Source organism: Rhizophagus irregularis, chromosome 16, assembly GCF_026210795.1.
Source record: "Rhizophagus irregularis chromosome 16, complete sequence".
NCBI classification, from domain to species: domain Eukaryota; kingdom Fungi; phylum Glomeromycota; class Glomeromycetes; order Glomerales; family Glomeraceae; genus Rhizophagus; species Rhizophagus irregularis.
Genome location: NC_089444.1, coordinates 2,888,999 through 2,911,645, shown reverse-complemented (window position 1 = coordinate 2,911,645; position 22,647 = coordinate 2,888,999). Strand labels below are relative to the sequence as shown.

General features: G+C 27.8%; 2 protein-coding genes across 2 annotated transcripts; one reads left to right on the top strand and one right to left on the bottom strand.

The window, feature by feature from the left end:
• Positions 1-304: 304 nt before the first annotated feature.
• On the top strand, positions 305-1,067 carry OCT59_008365 (uncharacterized protein; the record flags this gene model as incomplete). The annotated part of the gene is made up of 5 exons (XM_066142401.1): positions 305-413; positions 664-711; positions 781-825; positions 901-966; positions 1,033-1,067. 5 exons carry the CDS (start codon positions 305-307, stop codon positions 1,065-1,067), a joined length of 303 nt encoding a protein of 100 aa, XP_065999286.1.
• An 8,221-nt stretch (positions 1,068-9,288) lies between these two features.
• OCT59_008364 (uncharacterized protein) lies at positions 9,289-11,482 on the bottom strand (the record flags this gene model as incomplete). Its single annotated transcript, XM_066142400.1, has 10 exons — positions 9,289-9,609; positions 9,684-9,787; positions 9,854-9,974; positions 10,055-10,425; positions 10,508-10,621; positions 10,702-10,715; positions 10,805-10,888; positions 10,969-11,082; positions 11,170-11,233; positions 11,341-11,482. 10 exons carry the CDS (start codon positions 11,480-11,482, stop codon positions 9,289-9,291), a joined length of 1,449 nt encoding a protein of 482 aa, XP_065999285.1.
• Between the last annotated feature and the right edge of the window lie 11,165 nt (positions 11,483-22,647).

Here is a 22,647-nt window from a genome sequence, read left to right as displayed (position 1 = left end):
TAATAACAAAGAGAATTATGGTATCATTCCTTATATGGATCCAGAGACTTTTAAAGGAAAAAAGTATACCAAAGAATCAGACATATATAGTTTAGGTATGATTATGTGGGAATTTATGACAAGTAGAAGACCTTTTTGGAATAGAAGTCATGATGCGGAACTTATAATAGAAATATGTAATGGTTTAAGACCACCAATTGTTACAAATGCGCCCAAAGGGTATATTGAATTAATGAAAGAATGCTGGCATTCTGATCCTAATAAAAGACCAGTAGCTACTGATATTTATGATAGAATTAATAAAATGCATAAGCGTGAATGGGGAACAGTAACTAAAATTATACAGTCGTCAGATATTGGGCCTGTAACAAAAAATAATTCAGGTGCTATTTATAGAAGTAGACCTTTGAGTGGTATGATTCAATCTGCAATGTTTACAATGTCTACAAGAAGTTTAAGAAGCCAGTCTATAACTGCAAAAATCGATAAATATAACAATATTGAATATTTAATTTTGATAAAAAATTAATAATTATACTCCGTTACTATTTAGAAGTATCTAATTATCATCAAAAAAACGATATATCTTTTAATAGTAATTATTTATTTAAGGGTTAATAACTAATATAATTTTAAGTAATATTAATAAGTTTATTTTTTAAGATAAAAGAAAGTTTGACGACACTCAAATCGAAAACAGTTTTAATGAAGGTATGATAAAAGCCAAAATTTATATATAAATGTGAATGAATTCAATATTTACTAATTTAAAATTTCCAGGTAAATTTATTAAAAAGGTTAAATTAATCGAAAATGAAAATAATGGTAAAATATTTCGCGTATTTGTAATAAAAATAATTTGTGCTTAAATTTAATTATTTTTCGTTTTCATTTATTTAGATTATACTACGCAAGAATTTGAATTGGACATAGATATAAATTCTGAACAATGCTTTGATAATGAAAGTAAGTGATTATTATACTTTTAAAAATTTTATTATCTTAACCTAATTTCTTTAAATAAAAATATAGGATATATTACACATGAACTTGATTTTGATATATGAATGTTGGTTTTTATTAAAACTTATTAGAGATTTATACTTTTTCTTTTTAATAATAATATTTTTTTAAAAAATAGTTTTATCAGTTTTATATTATTATTTAGTTTAACATTAAATAAAAATAAATTTATTGATATTTTAAATATAGTATAAAAAAGTTTAATACAAAATACGATAAATAACTAACTTATTAATAAGCGTCAATTAACAACTTTGAGAAATCAAATTGTATAATCCAGCGTAATTTTGAATTTTTGCATCGTTCATTATATTAAATGTTTAGCTAATAAATATTTATTCACCAAAAATTAGGCAAAAATTATTTACTAATATAGAGTCATTTATAACTAACGAAAACTTCTACATATTATCTCAACATTTTTTCAGTATTAATTTTTTCAATTAAATACGATAGAATCATTGGTAATATTTATTTCTATTGTATAAAATTATGTATATTGAAGAAAAAAACCATCGTATATGTACAGCCAAATATAAACGAGAATTGTATTTTGTAAAACGAATTTAATAGTTTATTCCTTCTCTCAAGATTTGTTTAGATTTTTGTAACAAAATCAAGGTATTTTATTGCGTAACCTTTGAATTGGTCTAATAATCATCATACAAATTATTTTTAGTATATCATTTTTTTTTATCTAATAGAACGGATAAATTTGGTTTATTTGTACTTCTAAAATAGTTCCAAAAGTATTTTTAATTTATACTTTTTTTATAATAATTATTAAAATGAATATTTTTCACACAGGTATTTAAATGATATATGCACTAATTATAAAATAAAAAATTTGTCTTAAAATACTTAATAGAAATAAAAAAAGATAAGAATATGAAACGTGATAAATATGAATTTTAAGAAAAATCATTATAAATCTTCAAAATAAAATTCTGTTCCAGCCGGTAAAATAATTTTAAATAAAAAGTTAATTCCTAAAAATTGAACTTTATCAATGGCAAAATTGCTATATATTCAATCAAACAAAATTCAATTAGTTATACAAAATTTTTTATCTTATACAATTTGAAATACAATTTGAAATACTTCATATTCTTCCACAGTAAATTCATTTTCAGTTTTTTTAATCGATTTTTCGTAGAAATTTTTTTTACTACGACAATAACTACCAAAATCAAGACCCGTCCCCCAATATAGTAAACACTAAAAATCTGTAGCATAACATTCATTCATTACACGACTTAAAATATAATTCTCAATTCTATCATCATTATTAAAAGAGAATACAATGCTATCTTTAGTAGTGCCATAACTACCATCAGACCTCCATTCAACTTGATTATATCCCCCGAGAATTTCGCTACCATCTTTCACTTTAATAACTGTTACCGTACGATTTTGATTATCATAAAATTTTTCTCCTGAAAGTCCATCACGAGATCCGCGAAATAATAATTGGAATTTATATGGAGAATTTTACTTGTCCATAATTTCTAATCTATTGATCCATTTCGAGATTAATTCGATATGTTGATATGTAATAATTTTGAATCAATAATTGACTTGTTATTAGGATCCGATAGACTTAAATAAAATTTTAATAAATCTTCTTTGGCAAAATTCTTTTATAAGGCAACGCTTTATCCATGAACTCTTTTGAATTAAGTTATAAAAATTAATAAAAGGGATACATTGTTGTAAAGTATTCATTAAAGTATTGAAATCATCCTTTAGATAGTTTTCGACATCAAAAGGAAAATTTTGAGAATAAATTCAATTTAGAATTTTATTTTAAAACTATGAGTGACTATGATCAAAAATCACATAAATGCTTCGAAAGAGTCTAATTATTTGTATTGTATATTGACATTATTAAGTTTCAGAGATCAAACATTATATTAAATATAATTTGATTGATCTTTTTAATTAATTAAACTTTCTACAGTTTATTAAATAATATTTTTATTAACATCAGTTATTCACAGTTATAAAAGAGAATAGGGAATAAAACGTACTGTACATTATGTATACAAGAAAAATTTTAAATCTCACTCCCTATAATTCTATAACTGTGCGAAATAATTAAAATATTACCAAAAAGTATTCCAGTGATGCAATAATATATTGCTTTATTAAATTATTAAAAGTTAATTAATTGACTACACGTTCTTTATTTGCTATCTTTATGATAGCTGCATTATGATTTATACCAGCCCCCATCATTATACAAGGGAAAGTAATTGTTGTTGGTTATGTCTGACGTAAGCGACTGGACTTTTAAGTCTTTTCATGTATCTCATTGATTATTTTATAATAAAGTGATCAATAACATATGTAAAAATGCCTAATGCTTACATAGGACATATATAATACAAATCAGCTTAATATTATATATCATATGAGTGATTTCATAAAATCAATTAAATCATCGTCTAATATTTTTTTAAGGGTGATAAATTTCGTATATTTTTATAATACGTACGCTAGAAATATTTATTCCATGAACTGATTAACTAATGCTATGGAACATAGTAAGTGGATAATAAAAGTATTAATGGTTATGTCATAATTTGGGTATTTAGAGAATGAAAGTGTTTCATTTTTGAAAATGTCTCACTGTTCATAAACATCGATCCCAATGTTTATTTTATTTACTTTATTTTACTTTAAGAAGAGCGTTTATTATTCTAGTCAATCTATTTCACAGATAGGAACGGCACAAGTCCGACTATACTGACTATTAAAAATTGAGCTATAATACCTAACCAAAACAAACAAATCAGGCTCACCCTTCGATAAAAAGATATATAAAAGACTGCGGGATGGAATCAAAAAGATCCTTCAACATAAGTTGCCGCCTGTTGATACTGCCAGAGGCGAAGTCGTTCACACTATTCTAAATTTGTAGTAATGGTGATCTACTTGTGCAAAAGGGATAAAGACTCAAAGAAAAGTAAAAAAAAACAAATTATTTAGTGTTAGATGGTCCGGCGGCCAAGGAGTCATCTAAATAACCTGTCATCAGATACGATTTTTTCTCTTGATGTAGCGTTTTATGAGAGTCCAAATTGTTGTTAACGTTAACATTTCGATTGTTAGGGCGTCGTTCAATTTCCTTTGTGTTGTCAGACGTATCTGAACGAAGATCGCAATATTGTCATTGAGTCGCTCACCGAACTAGAAGTGGGTTCGGTCGGTCAAGGAGTAGATTTATCGCCCGTAGGCCCATTATCAGTATCCGTAGGATATTTTTTGATGCGTTTACGTGTTTTTGCTTTGAAACTAAAGATAGGTAACAGGAACGGTATCCACTAAGACATCCTTTTTGAGATACTTAAGATGTTTGATCAGCTTAAGGATGTATTGTGATTTTAAAAAGAGAAAGCGATGCTTTCTGACAGTAAGAAACTTATCTTCTAAGCTTGTAGGCATCAAAGAATCTTTCGGACTTGAAAACCTAACGCCAATGGCGTTGAAATTTTTTTTGTTGTTTTTGGCGTTTACCTGGTTTGATACTAGGAGTATGTTAAAGGTCTGAGAATTTCTTCTTGTACATATATCGACTACCTTTCGTAAGAATATGTTTAATACCATTAGATTGGTATGTAAATACCTAAACGGCGAGAATAAACCAGTTTCTGTTTGCGTGAATGCCAATTGCTGAACAATTTATTGGCGTGTAGGATTTTGTTGTTAAGTGGAACCTTCGGTTCAGTAGTAATGTTCTTTTTAATATTGTTGAAGATTTTCTTCCAGAATGTCTTTTGGTGTAAGACGCAAGCGCATCGGTCGTAAAACATGATAAACGGACTAGAGATTTACAACATTTCTGATTCGACAGAACCGTAAAAGGAACATATGATTTTTGGATGAGCAATTTTTTCCTGCAGGTACAGTTATTTCTTGAAACCAACTCAGTTTTCGTAAGTGACGAGGCACAGAACAAAGATTCCAAAATAAAACCGATAACGTTTATAAGAAAAATTAAAAAAAGCTTTTGTTGAAATATTTTTTTTCGTTTGACTGAGAGCAGGTGATTTAATAATGTGGATGCGGTCCAATAATTTGGAGCGGATAAGATCAAAATATTTTTGTCGAATACGTCGAGGTAGAACTTTTTGTAGGGAAAAAAAGTGTGGAAAGTTGACTCGTGGATAACGAATTGTATAGATTGACGACCTGCTAACCCAAAAAGAAACTTCTTGAGTCAAATATTTATTTATTTTATTTATCTCTGTCAAGCAGGAGTACAATAGGAGTCTAAACTATTTCCTAATGAAAAATTAGAGCAACATTGCAAACACTTACACCCACGTAACTTGAATCGGAGAGCACCGCCTGTTAAGTACTAAGACTAGTAAGAAACAGTATAATATAAAAAGCTAAACTAAAAGGAACAAACTGATATAAAAGAAAAAAAAAAAACTAATTATACATATGTTTTGAAGGCGCGTATAATATTATCAAGCTTCAGTAAGCTATAAGTGATCCGTATTTTCTTTCGACTAAAAAGTCGCCACCTGTAAATACTGTTAGAGGTGGAATGATTTACTCTATTCTGAATTGTATAGATTATGAATGGTGTAGTAAAAGTTATCTACAACTAGAAAAAATATAAATGACTCCTAAAATAAAATAAAATAAAGAAAAAAAAAATTATCCTAATAAACACGACCTTCGACCGGCGTGGGACGTAACTTTTTGTCTTTGTGTGGACCAAATAAATCAAGATTAGTGTTAGTTTTTGTTGTACGTTTGTTAGGTCATTTCTCTAATTCGCGTGTTTCGTCCGATGTATCCGATTCAGGATACCGATCATTCCATCTATGATCGTCCATAATCGTCGTAAGGATTTGCGGTTTGTAACAATTTCTTCTAATTTTTCTCGTTTATCAGGTTTGACAACTATTGGATATACGTCCATGAAAATTGTTATTATGAAGCGTAAGCGCATCTGTAGTACAGGTGCGATGATCGAGTATCTTCACACTCGTCCCGTGGTTTATAGCGTTTAGTGTCATTGATTTTCATGAGTGATCTCACGCTCACGTATTTATACATGCTTTTCGTTCTTTGCGTTCTTTTTTTGTTAAAATTTTTTTCACATGATCCTTGGTTTTATCTCGTAAATGTTGAAACCATTGTGGTGATCCTAGAGTAAAAGTTCCCTTCTTTGTTAGAGTATATTGGCCTGTTAGGTATAAATTGATGACGTACCTCAGGAACATGAATACTTGGAGGAGGAAGATGGTTGAATGGTGTAACTGTAGCACCCGTTGATGAAGAAGCTGAATTGTCCAGTAATTCTGGACTAGGGTGATAGATAGATAAAGAGGTGGATATAGGTAATTGTTTTTAATATAATTTTGTGCGCGTAGGGTAAAATTAAAGAAAAATGCCGGAAAGTCATAATCTTCAACAGCTGGTATAATAGCCTTTTCCGATATTGAGGATTTGAGGCGTTTAATCATTTTGGTGACGGTTTGTGATTCAACAAATAAAAAATTACGTCTCCTTGCAGCAAGGAGTTTATATTCGTCAGTGATCGGGGCGTTTGGTTTGTTAGGTTTAAAAATTCTTCTACAGTGTTGTTCAAATCGTTTAGTCTGCTTTCGCCGCGTGCGCTGCAAAGCATTAGGGGTGTGTATAAAGTTAATTGATTTTTTGTACATATATCGACTACCGTTACCGGTAATGAAACATTGACCATTGGCCTGATATTTAATGGTGTAAGATGTCTAATCTGCAAGAGAAGACCTCTTTATCTTGATTATAACGCCAAGCCCTATATATTTTGTGTGAAATTTCTTATCGTTTTCGTTAGGAGGAACGTTTTGATTGTTCGATTTATTTTCCAAGTTAGTGAAAACTTGGTGCGCGAAGATTAAATTTTGGTGTATGATGCAAGCGCGTCTGTTGTGTGACATGATAAAAGGACTAGGCATCCTGTCTTTTTGGGGTTAAATTCTTCAAAGACTATTTCATCTAAGGTGTCTGTTTTAGAGTGAGCTCCATTTTTCTTTATCCATCCAGGTTTGTCATAAGTCACATAAATACCAAAATAAAATCGATAACGTTTGTAAGAAAATTAAAAAATGTTCTAGTTGTAATATTTCTTTGAGCGTCTTTATCTGCATGTGATTTAATATTAGCGACTCTTTGTATAAAATATTTTTGTTGAATTCGTCGAGACAAAACTCTTTGTAAGGAAAAAAAGTGTCTGAGCATTGTGCTAATTTGGTATTTGTGATTGGGAAATTTACTCTTGGAATAGGAGTACTTTTCATGCGATATCATTTGTGTGTATCTTTAAATGAATTTCGTTGGTGTTGGTGTTCTGATCGGCTAGCTCAAAAAGGAAGCTTCTTTGATTGTTTGATTGTTGTAACCGGTGTTTGTTTTCGTCACGTGCAATTTATTCAAAAGAATTTTTTGACGGAGAAAAGACGATAGGTTTTGAAAAAGACATATTGTTATATATGAAATATTATGAAATAAAGAAGTGAAAAATAACCAAAAAAAAAGTTTATAGTGGGTAGACTATGGTTACGCTGAAAAAATCAGGTAGTTGTTTGTTATCTATAATATATAAAAAAGGGTGTTCGATAAACTTCACTGAAAAACAGCTGTATAATTCTTTTTAAGGCCGAAACCTTAACCATACGTATATACTATTAGGTTTGGAGTGTTTTTTATTCGCACTTGATTTGGGTTTTAAGTGAAGTATTACGAGAACACTAGAAGTTTTAAAATTTCTGCTGCGCCATTTTACAAATTTTGAGGATTAGCGGTGAGAGTTTTTTAGTACATCTTTCTTTGAGTGTCAAATTTCGTAGATCTTGTAACTTGACCTATTAGGTTTGGTCACGTGAAATTTTTCAGAAAGAATTTTACGATGGAGGAAAAGTAATTGTTGATATTGGTAAAAAAAATTTTGTGTATATTGTGTAAAGAAACTTCACTATTTATTAGGCATGGAGTGTAAAATATCCACACTTGGGGAGAGTTTTAGGCGAGGTATAACGGGTAAATACTATGGCAACTTTTTCAATAAAAAAATAGTAACAACAGAATGTCACGTGAATTCCGCATTATAAGAGTGTTGTAAAATTCTATGCGTCGAACAGATTTCAATTTAGAAGATTTTAAGAAACAATTTGTCTATAAGGAAATTTAACGGCAAATTTCAACCTTAAAAATTTTATTCACAAAGTGTGAAACGGAATCAGAAAATGTGAGATCACAACCAAAGTTGTTAACTTAGATATGAAGGTTTTATTACAGAGTAGTGTGAGATCATCTTCCAAAGTTTTTACTAAATTAATTCGTAAAAATTTTTTTTTGAAATGGTGGTGTTTACTGAAACATAGAAACCTATCTAGTTAAAACAAACTGATATCTTAAATGGGCTTTTTCACAAAGACGAATCTAGGTTAACTCACTAAACTAAACTCTAGATATAAAGAATTTTGAGACTAGAATGTGATTTGTGGATAACAGTAATCAAAAAAGCATCGCAAGGTGCAAAAAGAACTTTTATCAACATTTTTTATTAATTCTTGGATACTCTTTTAAAACTATCAAATCTCTTAAATTGTTTTTGATTGTTTCTTTCACGAGAGAAAAATTTATTCAAATTACGAACTTCTTTTAAGCGATTTTCTAATTGTACTAACTCCCCTGGTTTAGATACTCTAAAATAATTTTTAAATCTGTTCATATTCTCGTCATTATGAATCTTTATGTATAAATTTTTCCTTAGAATTTCAAGAGCTAATTTTGTTAATTTTCGATGAGAATTTGCTAGCGAGACTAATGTCTTGAAGACAATTAACGATTATTAGCTAAATTTCAACAATATCTAGAAAATTTTTCAAAACCCATTGCCTAAAGCATCGGTTAACTCAATTTTGTATTTCTACTAACGATCGATCCAACATATTATAACGCGTTTTGTAATATCCATTAACCTAATAATTAATATCTTAATAATTATAATTTCATACTTCCACCCATGTAATCAGCAATGTATTAGCATGAAGCAACATAAAAAACCTAATCTATTTTTTAAATAAAATTTCGAAAAAAAATTATTTGCTTTAAATGAAAACTCAAGAACAATAAATAACTTGCTTTTCCACTTTGAATGATGTCATTTAATGATCTCATAATTTCTTCCTAAGAAATGGATATAAAAAATTATTAACATAACTCATATTTAACCGCTTTAAATTTCCATTTACTTTACCTTTAGATTAATGTGGGTATTATATTAATTAAATCACTAATACCCTGTTCTTCCCGATATTTATCCCAGATGTGATTTCGAATTTGGTTAACATTTCCACCAACAAATAGTCTTCCTATTAAAATAATTTTTTTCTCTGGGAATAATATCTTAGATGTATGAAAAAGTATTTTTAAACGTAAATACAATTGTTGATATGCTTTGCATATCGACTTTTCATCAATAGAGCTTTTTATCTCTCCAATCTCAATAGTAATAGTATCTTGATCAATCAACTCATTTTTACATCTAACATCAATCTCTATATTTTCGAAAAAAGGTGACTAAGGAATAAAATTCAACAATTTAGTCCTAAAAATAATGAAAAAACTTCAAAAAGTTTTGCAATTTCTTTTACCTGGTTGAATTTAATAGAGTCTTCGAAGTTTATTAAATGAGCTGTAAGTATCATTACTCCTAAATTGGAGTGATGAATTAAGAATTCTAATGTATCATCTGCCGCTAATAAACAAAATAGAATTTAATTTAATTCTTCTCTTTAAAATTCAAATAAAAGAAACTCCTTACATTTAGCTTTATCAAGCAAATATTCTGCTCTTTCGCAAAGGGCAAGATAGCCTTTTTTATTATGCGTTTTTGGGTGGCATTTTACTTCTTTAATTCGTTCCACAAGATCATCTTTTATGTCCTGAAATAATAATTATTATTACAATAATGAAATTATCTTTACTATAAATATTAAATACTCAATAAATAATAACTACTTACCCAGATATGCTTAGCTAGTTTTTTATTGTAAAATTCTATCGTATAACCTTGACTGCTATATTTCAAATTCATAATAGAATTTATGGGCTTTAACATTGCACTTGGCAATGAAAGTCTGGTAATTCCGTTTGTGTCAAATAGCAAAAATTTCTCTGAATAGCGTTGTCCGTATCTTTTCGAGATTTCAGATCTTGCAATCATTTCAAAGATATATCCACTATCTTTCTGCATTTTGTCAATCTTGTTGTCTATATGTTTAAATCTTTCATTGGTTTGTTTTTGGAATTTGTTTGATTTACTTTCCAATTTATCTAATTTATTTTCTAACTCATCTAACTTTTTTAGCCTTTCTAAAATTGCATCTAATTTGGCTATTATTAAAAAAAGAATAATAAAATCGATTTAATAATGTTACAGCAGAATCATAATCCAAAATAAATTATTTTAACATACCATTTATATCATTATTTCTATTGCTTTCTATTTTATTTTTTTTCCCTTGAGTCTCACTCTCACTTTCCTCTTTTTGGTCTTCTTGTTTAAATAGTTTCTCTTCAACATTTTTTTCTAAATAATCAACGTTTTTGGGATCTCCTCATTAGTAAACCAGACAGAAAAATAATAGTATGGTATAAAAGTTTAAATACCCTTTTGTCTATATCTATAGTATAAAGAACAAATGAAATTATAGACATAATATAATAGATAGTCAATATACATAATACGTTAAGATTAATGATGATAACTTACGAAATAGTTTGTTCCTGGGTCATTTGCCAAAACTCTACAAACATAGATTCTTCCGTTTCGATAAGCTGTGGCTGTTCTTGTTGCCTAGACAAGTCAGAATATTGGACGCAGATTAAAAAAACAAAATGAAATATAAGATAATTAATACATTTAAATTAACTTACGAAATCAGTTCCTGGGTAATTTCAATTTTATCTTCTCCAGTTTGTTCTTCGCTAGAGTTTTTAGATGTGGTTGGAGCAAGTGAAAGCTGTGAAACATGTATTTGCATTTGTTGGCTAGATAATTTTTTAACGCAAATCAAAAAAAGAAATTAAATTTATACAGAAATAAATTATATCTTAATTTATTAAATGATTTTTTACTCTTGATTTTCGGTTGCCGAATAGTGTGCAGTTCCTTCCTCTTGAAACATTATAAGTGTAGCTCCTAATATTATGGCAGAATCATATAAAGAAACAATGTATTATACAGAATACTGAAATCATAAATACATATTGAATTTCAGATATCTAATACAAGTTATAAGTAATTACTTTCCCCATATCCAGGTTCAGTTACAATATCAAAGTCATTTCCTTCTGGTGTTTTTGCAGTTATTATTTCTTTTTTTACATCGTTGAAAATATTATCATCGCGACTTTTAGCATATTCGAATTCGTATTTTGTTTGAAACATTTTTGATATCTTGAACCAGTAGTGCGAAAGCGATAGTTTGAAGCAGAGAAGAAATAAGTTTTAAAAAAAAGTAGTTATAAAGAATAAAAGTCTTGAGAAAGTTTGAGAGCTTTTATACTTTTTGACTTTTTTGATTAATAATAAAACATACTCCTGATAGTTGGTTTGTTATGACGAAATACAGCAGATAATTATTATAATTAATAAAAAAATAATTAATATTATTAATCACTACATTAAACGATTAATCATTACTCATTAGATTTGCAATCATCACCTGAATTTTTTTTTTAAAAAAAAAAATCTTACCACACCACCTCGCGTAGCACAAATATTAATAGTGCATAAAGGGCGAGACATTTTGCGCCTTCAAAAAAATTATTATTTTATTTTATTTTAAAAATTAAGACAGTTACGGGGCATTACAAGTATGGGAGCGGAGTACTCTACAAGAGACTCGAAACTACACCTATCTAAATAATAACCCAACCCTCGAAAGAATCGTCCTGCCTACTTTTGTATAAAGGAGTAACCAGAACTGTAAAACGAACTAGAAGAAATAAAATAAAAATCCGGAATCCTATAATATGAAGAGAAAAAAGAAAAAAAATCTAAAAACAATACATTGTAATTATAAAAATCTATACTATAATTAAAAATTATTCAAAAAAGAAGTCCAAACAGCCAGTCGCCAATTCAGATGTGGATGATTCTCGTATCTAATTATTAACATTTGGGTGGTTGGAGAACAAGGTGCGTTTCCGGTCCGCAGGTGGCACGTGACGAGCGTTCGGCGTGGTCCATATTGCTTGCTTTAGTTTTTGTAATTTTGTAATAAAGTTTAATGGTCACATGACGTCTTACTGATACTTGTTGGTATACGAATTGATAAAATAAGTAAGGCTGTGTGGGATAAATTGATGTAAAAGTAAGTAATAATATGAGATTGATTCTGCACTTCAGAGAAGAGTTCGGATTGTAAAACATCTTCCTTTAAGAAATATGTAATACGCTCCGCTGAACTATATTCTGTAATAAGGTCAATTAAAATTTTTTGATGTTCCCGTAGGGTTTGATTTAAGAAAGGGAGTAGTTGGTTGCAAAATCCCAAGTGGGAATTAGTGTCCTTGTGATTTGTACTGATCGGACAAGGAATACCCTCATCCGGGCAGAGCGATGGATAGTGTTTTAATAGGATGTCTCCACACGAGAGGATGTGATTGAGACATTCTGTTTTAAAGGAGTCGTGTGCTGTTGTACGGGATCATCTGTGTGATTTTGATGAAGCCAATCCCTAGTAAGGGACCAGTTGATTTCTTTGTCATTGAGAATAGCTTGAAGTGGTTTGTTGTGGAGGAAACTATCATACGTGTAAATTTGCGTAGGCATGGTCAATAGGCCCTAAGGACGCTTATATGGGAGTCATGAGGGTATCAGGAATTTCTGGACGTTGATGGTGATAGGAGCTTCATTCGCTAGTCCGTCGACCAAATAGTTAAAAGGGTCACCAGAATGTACTTTGACTTTGATGAACGAGATTGATAATTCTTTTTTCTAAACTATTGAGTCAATTACACGCCAAGCTTTGTGGTTGTTGATTTTTAAAATACGTCAGTGTGAAGTAAGTTTTGTAGGACCCCAGATAATTATAATCAAGGTTATGTCCCCTATGTTAAGAATTTTTAAAAATTTATTATTGCCATCTTAATTTATTTTAAAAGATATAAATGTAAAATTTTAATAAAATAGTGCCTTCCTACTATTTATAACTTTGTAATTTAAAAAGTAATATTTAATAATGTAGTTTTTTATTTTTTTGAAAATTTCTATGTAAACTGATAGTGAAAAAGTGTATAATTTTTTGCCAAATTTTGCCTTGTTACACAACTTTATCTCTAATTTTAATCAATAATTTTGGTATCAAATGATTCTTTTCTTTAAAAGAAACATTTTTTCTATATTATTTTATAATATTAACTTAATAAAATTATAAGATAAATAATGTATAAAGATTAAAACATAGTCGGATGTGACCTCAACTATAATTATCCGGGGTGTAAATAGTAACGTCAGGACAGGTAAGAAGTAATGTAAGATAGCGTAGGTTTCAGCTTTTATAAGAGAGGGATTAAACGCCGTTGAACCTTGGTATATAACGGGAGGTCATTTGTCCTCAAAAGAATTCTAAGTCGCTGAGATAAATATAATTAACACGAACGCTGTCATCACGTGACCTTCCTGAAGTAATTACTACATAAGTATTATCAATTCCACTTTTACAGGTCAAACTCATATAGTTATCTAGTATACCTAATCCAAAATCTGTGGTACAATAGGTCAGTTACAGTTCCAGTGGACTCAGAAATATGTTGATGAGAAATAAACTATAAAAACACCTGAAGGGTATTTAATTATAGAAATATAACTTATATTGATGATCATGGACCGATCCAACCCTAGTTGTAGGTTTACTTACCAATAAAGTCATACTGTAAGGTCTGATCCCATGATAGAATCACGTTGCCACATCAGCCATACAAAAATAATCCCTTTATCAAAATTGTGACACGAGTTATAATATCTATTTTATTTATCTATCTAATTAAAAAAATTTTGTCATATTTAGATTACCCTGTATAAATAACTTGAATTGTGTAACATTGAAAAGTGTGATATTCTTGCGTTCGTAATTAATTAACTGACTATCATAACCAATCTTTAAACTAATACATTTCCAGTTAATTAAAATTTTAACTTGATTTTTTTTATTCTAATGGATTAATACTAACAAAAAAAAGTATAATTTTTCTTATTAATTGCATTTATTTGCGGTCATTTCCGCTCTCTTAGTTACCACGAACCAATAATAATTTTTTTTTATTTTTCAGTTTTTACCTTAACTACCTTTTTAGTCTTTTTTTTTTTATTAATTTTTTTATCTCTCTTTTTATCATTATTGTTTCTTTTGGTTAACTTAACTTTTTGTTTTGTTTATCAAATTTTTTTTAACCCAAAAAATTTAGTTTATTCTTTTTTTTTGGTTTGGTCAAGACTATAGAACTATGTCCTATGGCTTTTTTGATGATTTAGTGAGATTTTTTTTAGTCAATAATATTGTTTCTGACTAATAAATTTGTGAAAATTTTTTTTGATATTAACGAATTTTTTTTAGTGAGATTGTTTTTAATTATATAGATATTTTGTAATTAAATCTATAATAAATTTTTGATAAATCTATATATCTAAAAAAACTATATAACTAAAAAAATTTGTCTGACGTTTGGATTAGTCTCTGCATAACTGATAATAATTTGAATTGTGTAACTTGAAATCCCATGCCATATAATTAAAACCCGTGACATGCCTCCACCTGATCTATTTATTCCAATCAAATACAATTTCAGTTAATAAAATTTTACCTTAATCGGAATTTTTTTTTTGATTATTAATTTTAAATTTTTCATTTTTTTTCAAACTGAAAAAAAAATTTTTCCCTTTCTTCTTTCGGTTTAGTTTTTTTTTTTCAAACCGAAAAATTTTGTTTTTTCTCATTCTTTCCCGTTTAGGTTTAATTTTTTTTCCCAAACTGAAAAATATTTTTCGGTACTTATTTTTTTTCAGATTCCTTTTTTTTTGAAAATTTCCCTTTTTTTGAACCGATTCTTTCTTTATCCTTTTTCTTTCCCCCAAATTTATTTTTAATTTTTTTTCTTTCAATTTTTTTTATAATAACATGTAGAAAGATGATTAAGATTTTCAATTAAATTGAACGCTGGATAAATAGTTTGATTTTCAAATTCATAAAAATCAAAAAAAAATTGATATTTTTACAATATTTTATAATTAATTAATTAAAGAAATTCTTGATTTAATAATAGACTATTATAACCAAATCCATATCCGAAATTCTCTAAATAATCACCAGATTTTTGAATAAAAAATTTAATTCAAATGGTTTAGTTAAATTGATAATTTATTGAATAAAAATGAGTATCAAAAGAATAATAATAAATGAAATGAGCAGATTTCTAATATTTAATTGTTCAAATATTTTTCCTAAGTTGATTATAAGTTTAAAATTGACGTAATATAAAATAATAAGAGATAATTATAAAATTTATAATTAATTAATAAAAATATTTGTTGTATTTTCATAATATTAAAGTTTTTTCAAAATACTTCTAAAAACTTAATCAATTTTTATTGATAATTATTTTTTCACAATTCCTAATTCATCCGAATTTCACTCTACACTCAAACATCAAATCATTAATATAAATAGCTACATTATTTAAAAATAATTTATTATTTATATCATTCTAATATTATAAATATAATTTAATGGGTATCAGGACATTTTGCCGAAAGCCATTTTGCCGAAACCCATTTCGCCGAAGCCATTTCGCCGAAGGTATATTTCGTCGAAGGGATGTTTCGCCGAAGAGACATTTCGCCGAAGGGCCATTTCGCCGAAGGGACGTTTCGCCGAAACCCATTTTGCCGAAGCCATTTTGTCGAATGGCTATTTCGCCGAAAGGACATTTTGCCGAAACCCATTTCACCGAAGCCATTTCGCCGAAAGAACGTTTTGCCGAAACCTTTGGAAATCTGCGTTTCTTACATAGGTAAATCGGTCAATTTTTAGCCGAATTGGCTGAAATTTTTACTGAGAAAACTCTGACATTGGATCTATTTTATTCAAGTATTAATTGTAACATTTGTAAATCTTACAATTTCACAAATAATTCTTAAAAAAAGTTGATAATTGGAAAAATTAAAAATTTTTTTTTACAAAATAAACTGTTAGCCTTAAAATAGGATAATTTTTTTATTTTTTTTATATTACTTTTTTTTAAAAAATCCATTAATATACGTTAAAATGTATATAAATATAAATTATGAGCCTTCTGGTTCACACTTTATTAATAAGAAATTGCAAGGCATTTTTACTATAATTTTGTTAATTAACAATTATTTTTCCAGAATTATGAATATCCAGAAGTCCACTTGCAATTTGTTGTAATTTATCAATTTTTGAATAATAATCTAATTTTTTATTCATATAGTAATTTCTCAAATTTCCATCTTTACAGTATTGTAAAACCATCATATAATCTTACATGAATTACGAATTAAGGTTCATGAAGAGATCAAGAGATTAATAAATAAATAAAAAAAAAATTTATTTTCATGATTGCACGATTAATAATTTTATAAAAGTAATATTTCTATCATTTTCGGCTAAATGGCTTTCGGCGAAACATCTTTTCGGCGAAATGGCTTCGGCAAAATGGGTTTCGGCGAAACATCCTTTCGGCGAAATGGATGATTCGGCGAAACGGCTTCGGTGAAACATCCTTTCGGCGAAACGTCTCTTCGGCGAAACATCTTTTCGGCAAAACATCCCTTCGGCGAAATGGCTTCGGCGAAATGGGTTTCGGCAAAGTGGCTTTCGGCAAAACGTACCGTAACCAATTTAATGCATATTTTTTGTTACCTAATTATTACCATATTAAATTTAAAAAAACTCATTGGTCCCGGTGCGAAGCAACGGGTGACAGCTAGTTTATTTAAAAAAAATTTTGTCATATTTAGATTACCCTGTATAAATAATTTGAATTGTGTAACATTGAAAAGTGTGATATTCTTGCGTCCGATCTATTTCGTATTTATTCATATCATAATTAAGGAAATTTGATTGACCTTCCTGACGATAACCAATCTTTAAACTAATACATTTCCAGTTAATTAAAATTTTAACTGGATTTTTTTTTATTCTGATGGATTAATACTAACAAAAAAAAAAGTATAATTTTTCTTATTAATTGCATTTTATTTGCGCCATTTCCAGCTCTTAATTACTGTACCACGACTAACCATTTCTATAATAATTTATTTTTCAGTTTTTACAAAACTACCTTTTTAGTCTTTTTTTATTAATTTTTTTATCCCTCCTTTTATTATTATTGTTTCTTTTATTTTTATTGGATTTTTTTAGGGGATTTTTAATCAGAATTTATCAAAATTTTTGGAATTTTTTTTTAATCCAAAAAGTATTGTTTATTCTTTTTTGGTTTGGGTCAAGACTATAATCAGATTAGAACTATGTCCTGCTGCTTTTTCAATGTTTAGAGATTCTTTTTAGTCAATGGATATTGTTTATGACTAATAAATTCACATTAAATTTTTGATATTAACAATTAACGAATTTTTTTTTAATGGGATTGTTTTTAATTATAAAGTATATGAAATTCGAATTAAAGTCACTTTTAAGCGGTCACGTCATAATGTATGTTAACGAGAGAATAATTGTAGAAAGAAATTCCTTGATAATAAATCTGCGGTCTATGTGAGAAATTCTATGGATTACTTTGCTGGCTTCGTATTTAAATAATCAGAATATCCTTCTTAATAATGAACGAGAGAAACTAATAGAGAAATACGAAAAAAAAATATTTGGTGTTTTACACCATAATTGAGTTTCCTTTTCCAATAAAAAAGGAAGGGAAAACTTGAAATAAATATAGAATTATAAAGGAAAACAGGTGAAAAAAAACTAGGGGATGCGGAAAAACTAGGAAAAGATAATATAACATTCCAAGTTTTTATAAGAAAATAATTTTTAAATTAATCCTTTCAATATCTTTGAAGTTAGTATCAAACATCAACATGGACTTACTACAAAAAATTTCATCTTATACAGTTTTTTTTCGTTCTTTTTTTTTCCATAATATGATACAAAAAATGTCATTAAAATAAAATAAAATAAAAAATAACAATTTTTCGTTGAAACTTCTTCGCCTGCGTAATTTCATTTTTTTATTCTCGATTTTTTTCACAATATATAAATATTGTGAAATCAAATTGTGATCTGTGAAGCCAAAATCCATTCTAAACCTTTTACTGATATGATTACAATAATAATAAACGTAATAAACGCCAAATATACCGAAATTAATTAAGGAATATTCCGAATTAAATTATAATCTTAAATATTAGTGTAATATGAAAATAATTTTTTTTTGCGAATTTTTATATTTGTAAAATAACCAAACTTTATCTTTTACAAATATAAAATTCGCTATCGTCAGAATTAAATATCATGTGACTTTTTATATCGATTTTTGAATTAACTAATGTGTAATTCACTTGTTATTGTACGTTTATTTGGGAGACTTAATATATTAATAGTTTATCTTGAGGTATCCGGTTCGATTCTTAGTTTAAGTAAAAAAAAAATAAATAAAATGTAATTAGTAGTGAGGCAAGGTACTCAGTTAGACGCTTAATGTAAGTAAAAAAATAATAATAAAATGTGAAAACAATTAAGAGAAAAATTTTATTAATTTTACTCATGTGATAAAAGTATAATCAAATAAAATTCTCCCCAACTTTAATCCCTTATCGCGCTGATAATTATTTATTGTTTTAATTATACTAAGAAATGGCTACTTCTTGACGAGTAACAATGTTTAAAAAAATATACATTGATAATAATAATAAATAAAAATAAACTATTGCATTTTCTTAGGCTACAATAGTTATCCAATTTATAAAGGGTAGTCCTACAAAAAAATCATACAAATTGCGCGCACTTTTACTATCATTTATGTTAATGAACTGAATGTTTTAGCCGTTACATAGAGAGGAGTGACTTAGGAACCAGTTTCATTTTTGACAACTAAATTTAATTTTTTCTTTTTCAACCCCTTTTCAAACCAGTTTTTTACAAATTGCATCCGGTTTTATACCTATAAATTCGGTCCAATTTTAATAATTCCGGCCAGTAAAAATGGGAAGTAGGCTACACAAGGTCTTAAAAAGAAAAATATCATGCTATTTTCTTTAATGTAGTACAAAAAATTTTTTACTACAGTTTTTTAGATAGGTCACATTGATTTTATACATTAGTCAACGGTGTATATGATGAAAATAATATTTTTCGTTGAAATTTCTGCGTCACGTAGTTTTGTTAAGAATGATTTTTTTTTTCACAATAATTGTGAAACAAAATTGTGAAACCAAAATCCGTTCTAAACCTTTTACTGATATGATTACATAATAATAGCACCACATTATTATACGTGCTCCTCATTTTAATAGTTTCTGTAAATTACTCCAGATAAATGTCATGTTATGCTTAATATCGAGAATTTTTTTTTTGTATTTTCTTCGTTGAATTTAACAATTCTACTTATTGTTATAAAACTATTCGGTAACAAAGTAAAATCAAATAAATTTTTTCCAACTTTAAAAGACAGCACATAAGCTAATTTTATAGCAGGATACGAGAATGATATCTGATATTGATGTAATATTTCCTGTTTTGTTTTAATATGTTCATTAAGATATATTTTTCGATAACGCAAATAGATTACGTGTCACATTTTTCATCGTGTTAATAATTACTTCAGATTGTTATATTTGTTTTGCTTAATTATACCTTACGTGACTGCTGCGCCCAAATCATGTGACTTACTGCGTCGTATTTCTTATTTACTGCGCTTCCAAATCTTAACGTCATTTTTAAAGCACTCTGAAGTCTTTGGGTTTACATTGGTAAGTTATTATTAACGCCCTTACGCCCTTATTTAGCCCTAATTAGTTGTTGTGAACTGCGTTATTCTTCATAGCCATGTGAGTAAATTTATTGATCTTCTCTCACGTTTTAATATCTTCAGAGTTTCGCCAATTGTGGTATCATTTCACTTAGTGATCTTGCCACAGTAGATTCAAGTTACCATTTATGATCATTGCATTATCTTTATCCAAAGGTGCTGATTTAATGCGCAGTCAATCTTCAAAAGTTATTAAAACAACTTGAATAATGGGATAGAAAAAACCTTCAGTTCTACTAAGTGATACTAACCTTAGATTCACAAATTAAGTAGCTAGAGTTTTAATTTCTTTTTTTTTCTTTTCGTAGAAATGTAGCAGGTTTTAAGGAGGAGTGAAATGTATTTTTTAGTTCAGTAGTCCCTTTCCTTTTATTTTTTTTACTTTCGATCATACATCTGAGTATCCATTTGGATGCTTAAATTTTTAAAGCTAGATAGTCAGTGCCTCGGTGGTGGGTGTAGCCTATGCTTGAATCCTTCATTGCGATCAGTTTATATTAGTTCAGTTACTGAATGATTTTTTACTTTTACAAGTTTTTTGTGATGATTCAGAGCACTACCAGTATTATAACTAAATAAACAAATAATAAGAGTAGTTATTTGAAGCCACTATATGTGCTGAGTATCAGAAGATGCAAGTTGATTATACAGAAAATGCAAAGTGTAACACTTTATGTATCTAAAGAGAATGATTTAAAATATATTGTCAGATTACATTGTCATACGTTTGGTATGATTATATATATTGCAATTGTAGAACACTAAAGTTACCCCTATGAAAAAAAATCATCCAATTTTTGTACGATATTTGTTCAAGTCCATGTGGAAATTGTACAATTATTGCAGATTTTTGGATAAAAATAGCTATGAAGTTTTTCAAAGCATATTAAAAGTATGCAATTTTTGTACAACTTAAATTTAGAATATAGAAAATGTTCAATTTTTGTGTGATCTTTATACAACTTAAATTTAGGATACAGAAAACATTCAATTTTTGTACAATAAAAATTGTGATTATTGTACAACTTGAAAATAGACTTAAATTTAGGATACAGAAAGCAATTTTTGAGTAATCCTACTATACTACTTTCCATCTTACCTGTATGGTTACATTTGACCACTTTTAGGGTCAAATAGACCACTTTTAACCATTACAAATAGATTTTCCTAAGTAAAGTGATTTATGCAGTAAGGTTACACAAATTTCAACTGCATATTTGCTTATAAACGGGCATCTTTCGGACCCATTGGTGAAATTTTTGTATTATCTTGTAACTAAAAAAAAGTCAAAAACTTTTTATTAGGTTACACAATTAGTTCTGACTGGAATTATAATTTGGCCAGAATTATGCGGTAAAAATTAACTCTTAAATTATATATGTTGATCACGTGATCTGATCGTCAAAATAAATATGACGCGAAATGTTTTTGTTTGTTTTTTTAACCTTTTAACTTTTCTTCAACTTTCTTTTAAAATATCAGGTAAGAAAACTTGTGTTCTTTATCTTTTTATTTTCCTAACTTTTTACATTTTAATGTTACTAACTTGCTTTCTTCACTAACTTCATACTTTTTTTTTATTACTAACACTAATAATTTACTTTCTTCTTTGATACTACTAATTTACTTTCATGTTATTAACATACTTTATTTTATTTTATTTTCTTACAAATTTTTATATTTATGATTATATCAAATTTAGTATTTTATTTATGAAATATTGTGTATATTTTTTATATTTTAAGTCAATAAAAATTCATAATTCACTTTATAAATTGCCTGTTATTACTGTAAAATTTAACCTATAATTCCTAAAATATGGCCTAAAATTTGAGTCAAAAATAGGATAATTATTGAATGAATTACCATGCAATAATTGTGTGATTTATTGCAATTTTTAGCACAATTATTGTATGGTCAAATATACAGAAATCGTAGTGAATTTAATTGAATGATTTTTCAACAAAAATCACACAGACTTTTTTCATAGGGATACACATTCTCTTTTTTAGTAAGAGCTACTGCATCTTCTTAATATATTTATTGCTAGGTCTGATCTATGTTCATATTCTTTTTGATAATGCAATTAAATTCTTATTGTATTAGATAATTAAAAAATAATACAAACTGATAATTATACAGCAGTATATATTTATAATATTATACAATATATCTAGGGATCTTTAATAGAAGCTATAAAATAAATTTCTATTGGAGAATATTGTTCTAGTTGATTTATGTTTTATTGACGTACTAGGCAATACATACAGTATATACTTACTTGTGATATTTTGTATCCCAAAACTCTATATTATAAAATATAAATCTAAAAATATTAAACGTTATTACTGTTCCTAGGATTTATTTGTAAACTCAGTTCAAATGAATATTTTATTTACATTGTATTAAAGATTAAATTTTAAAATCCTTACTTCCTTTTTTGTGTTTATTTGTCATCAAATAGTTATAATTTTCATATGCTATACTTTTATAAATATAAGCAAGGAGTGCATGAGGAAGTAAATAAAATAAACAATATGAATTCAC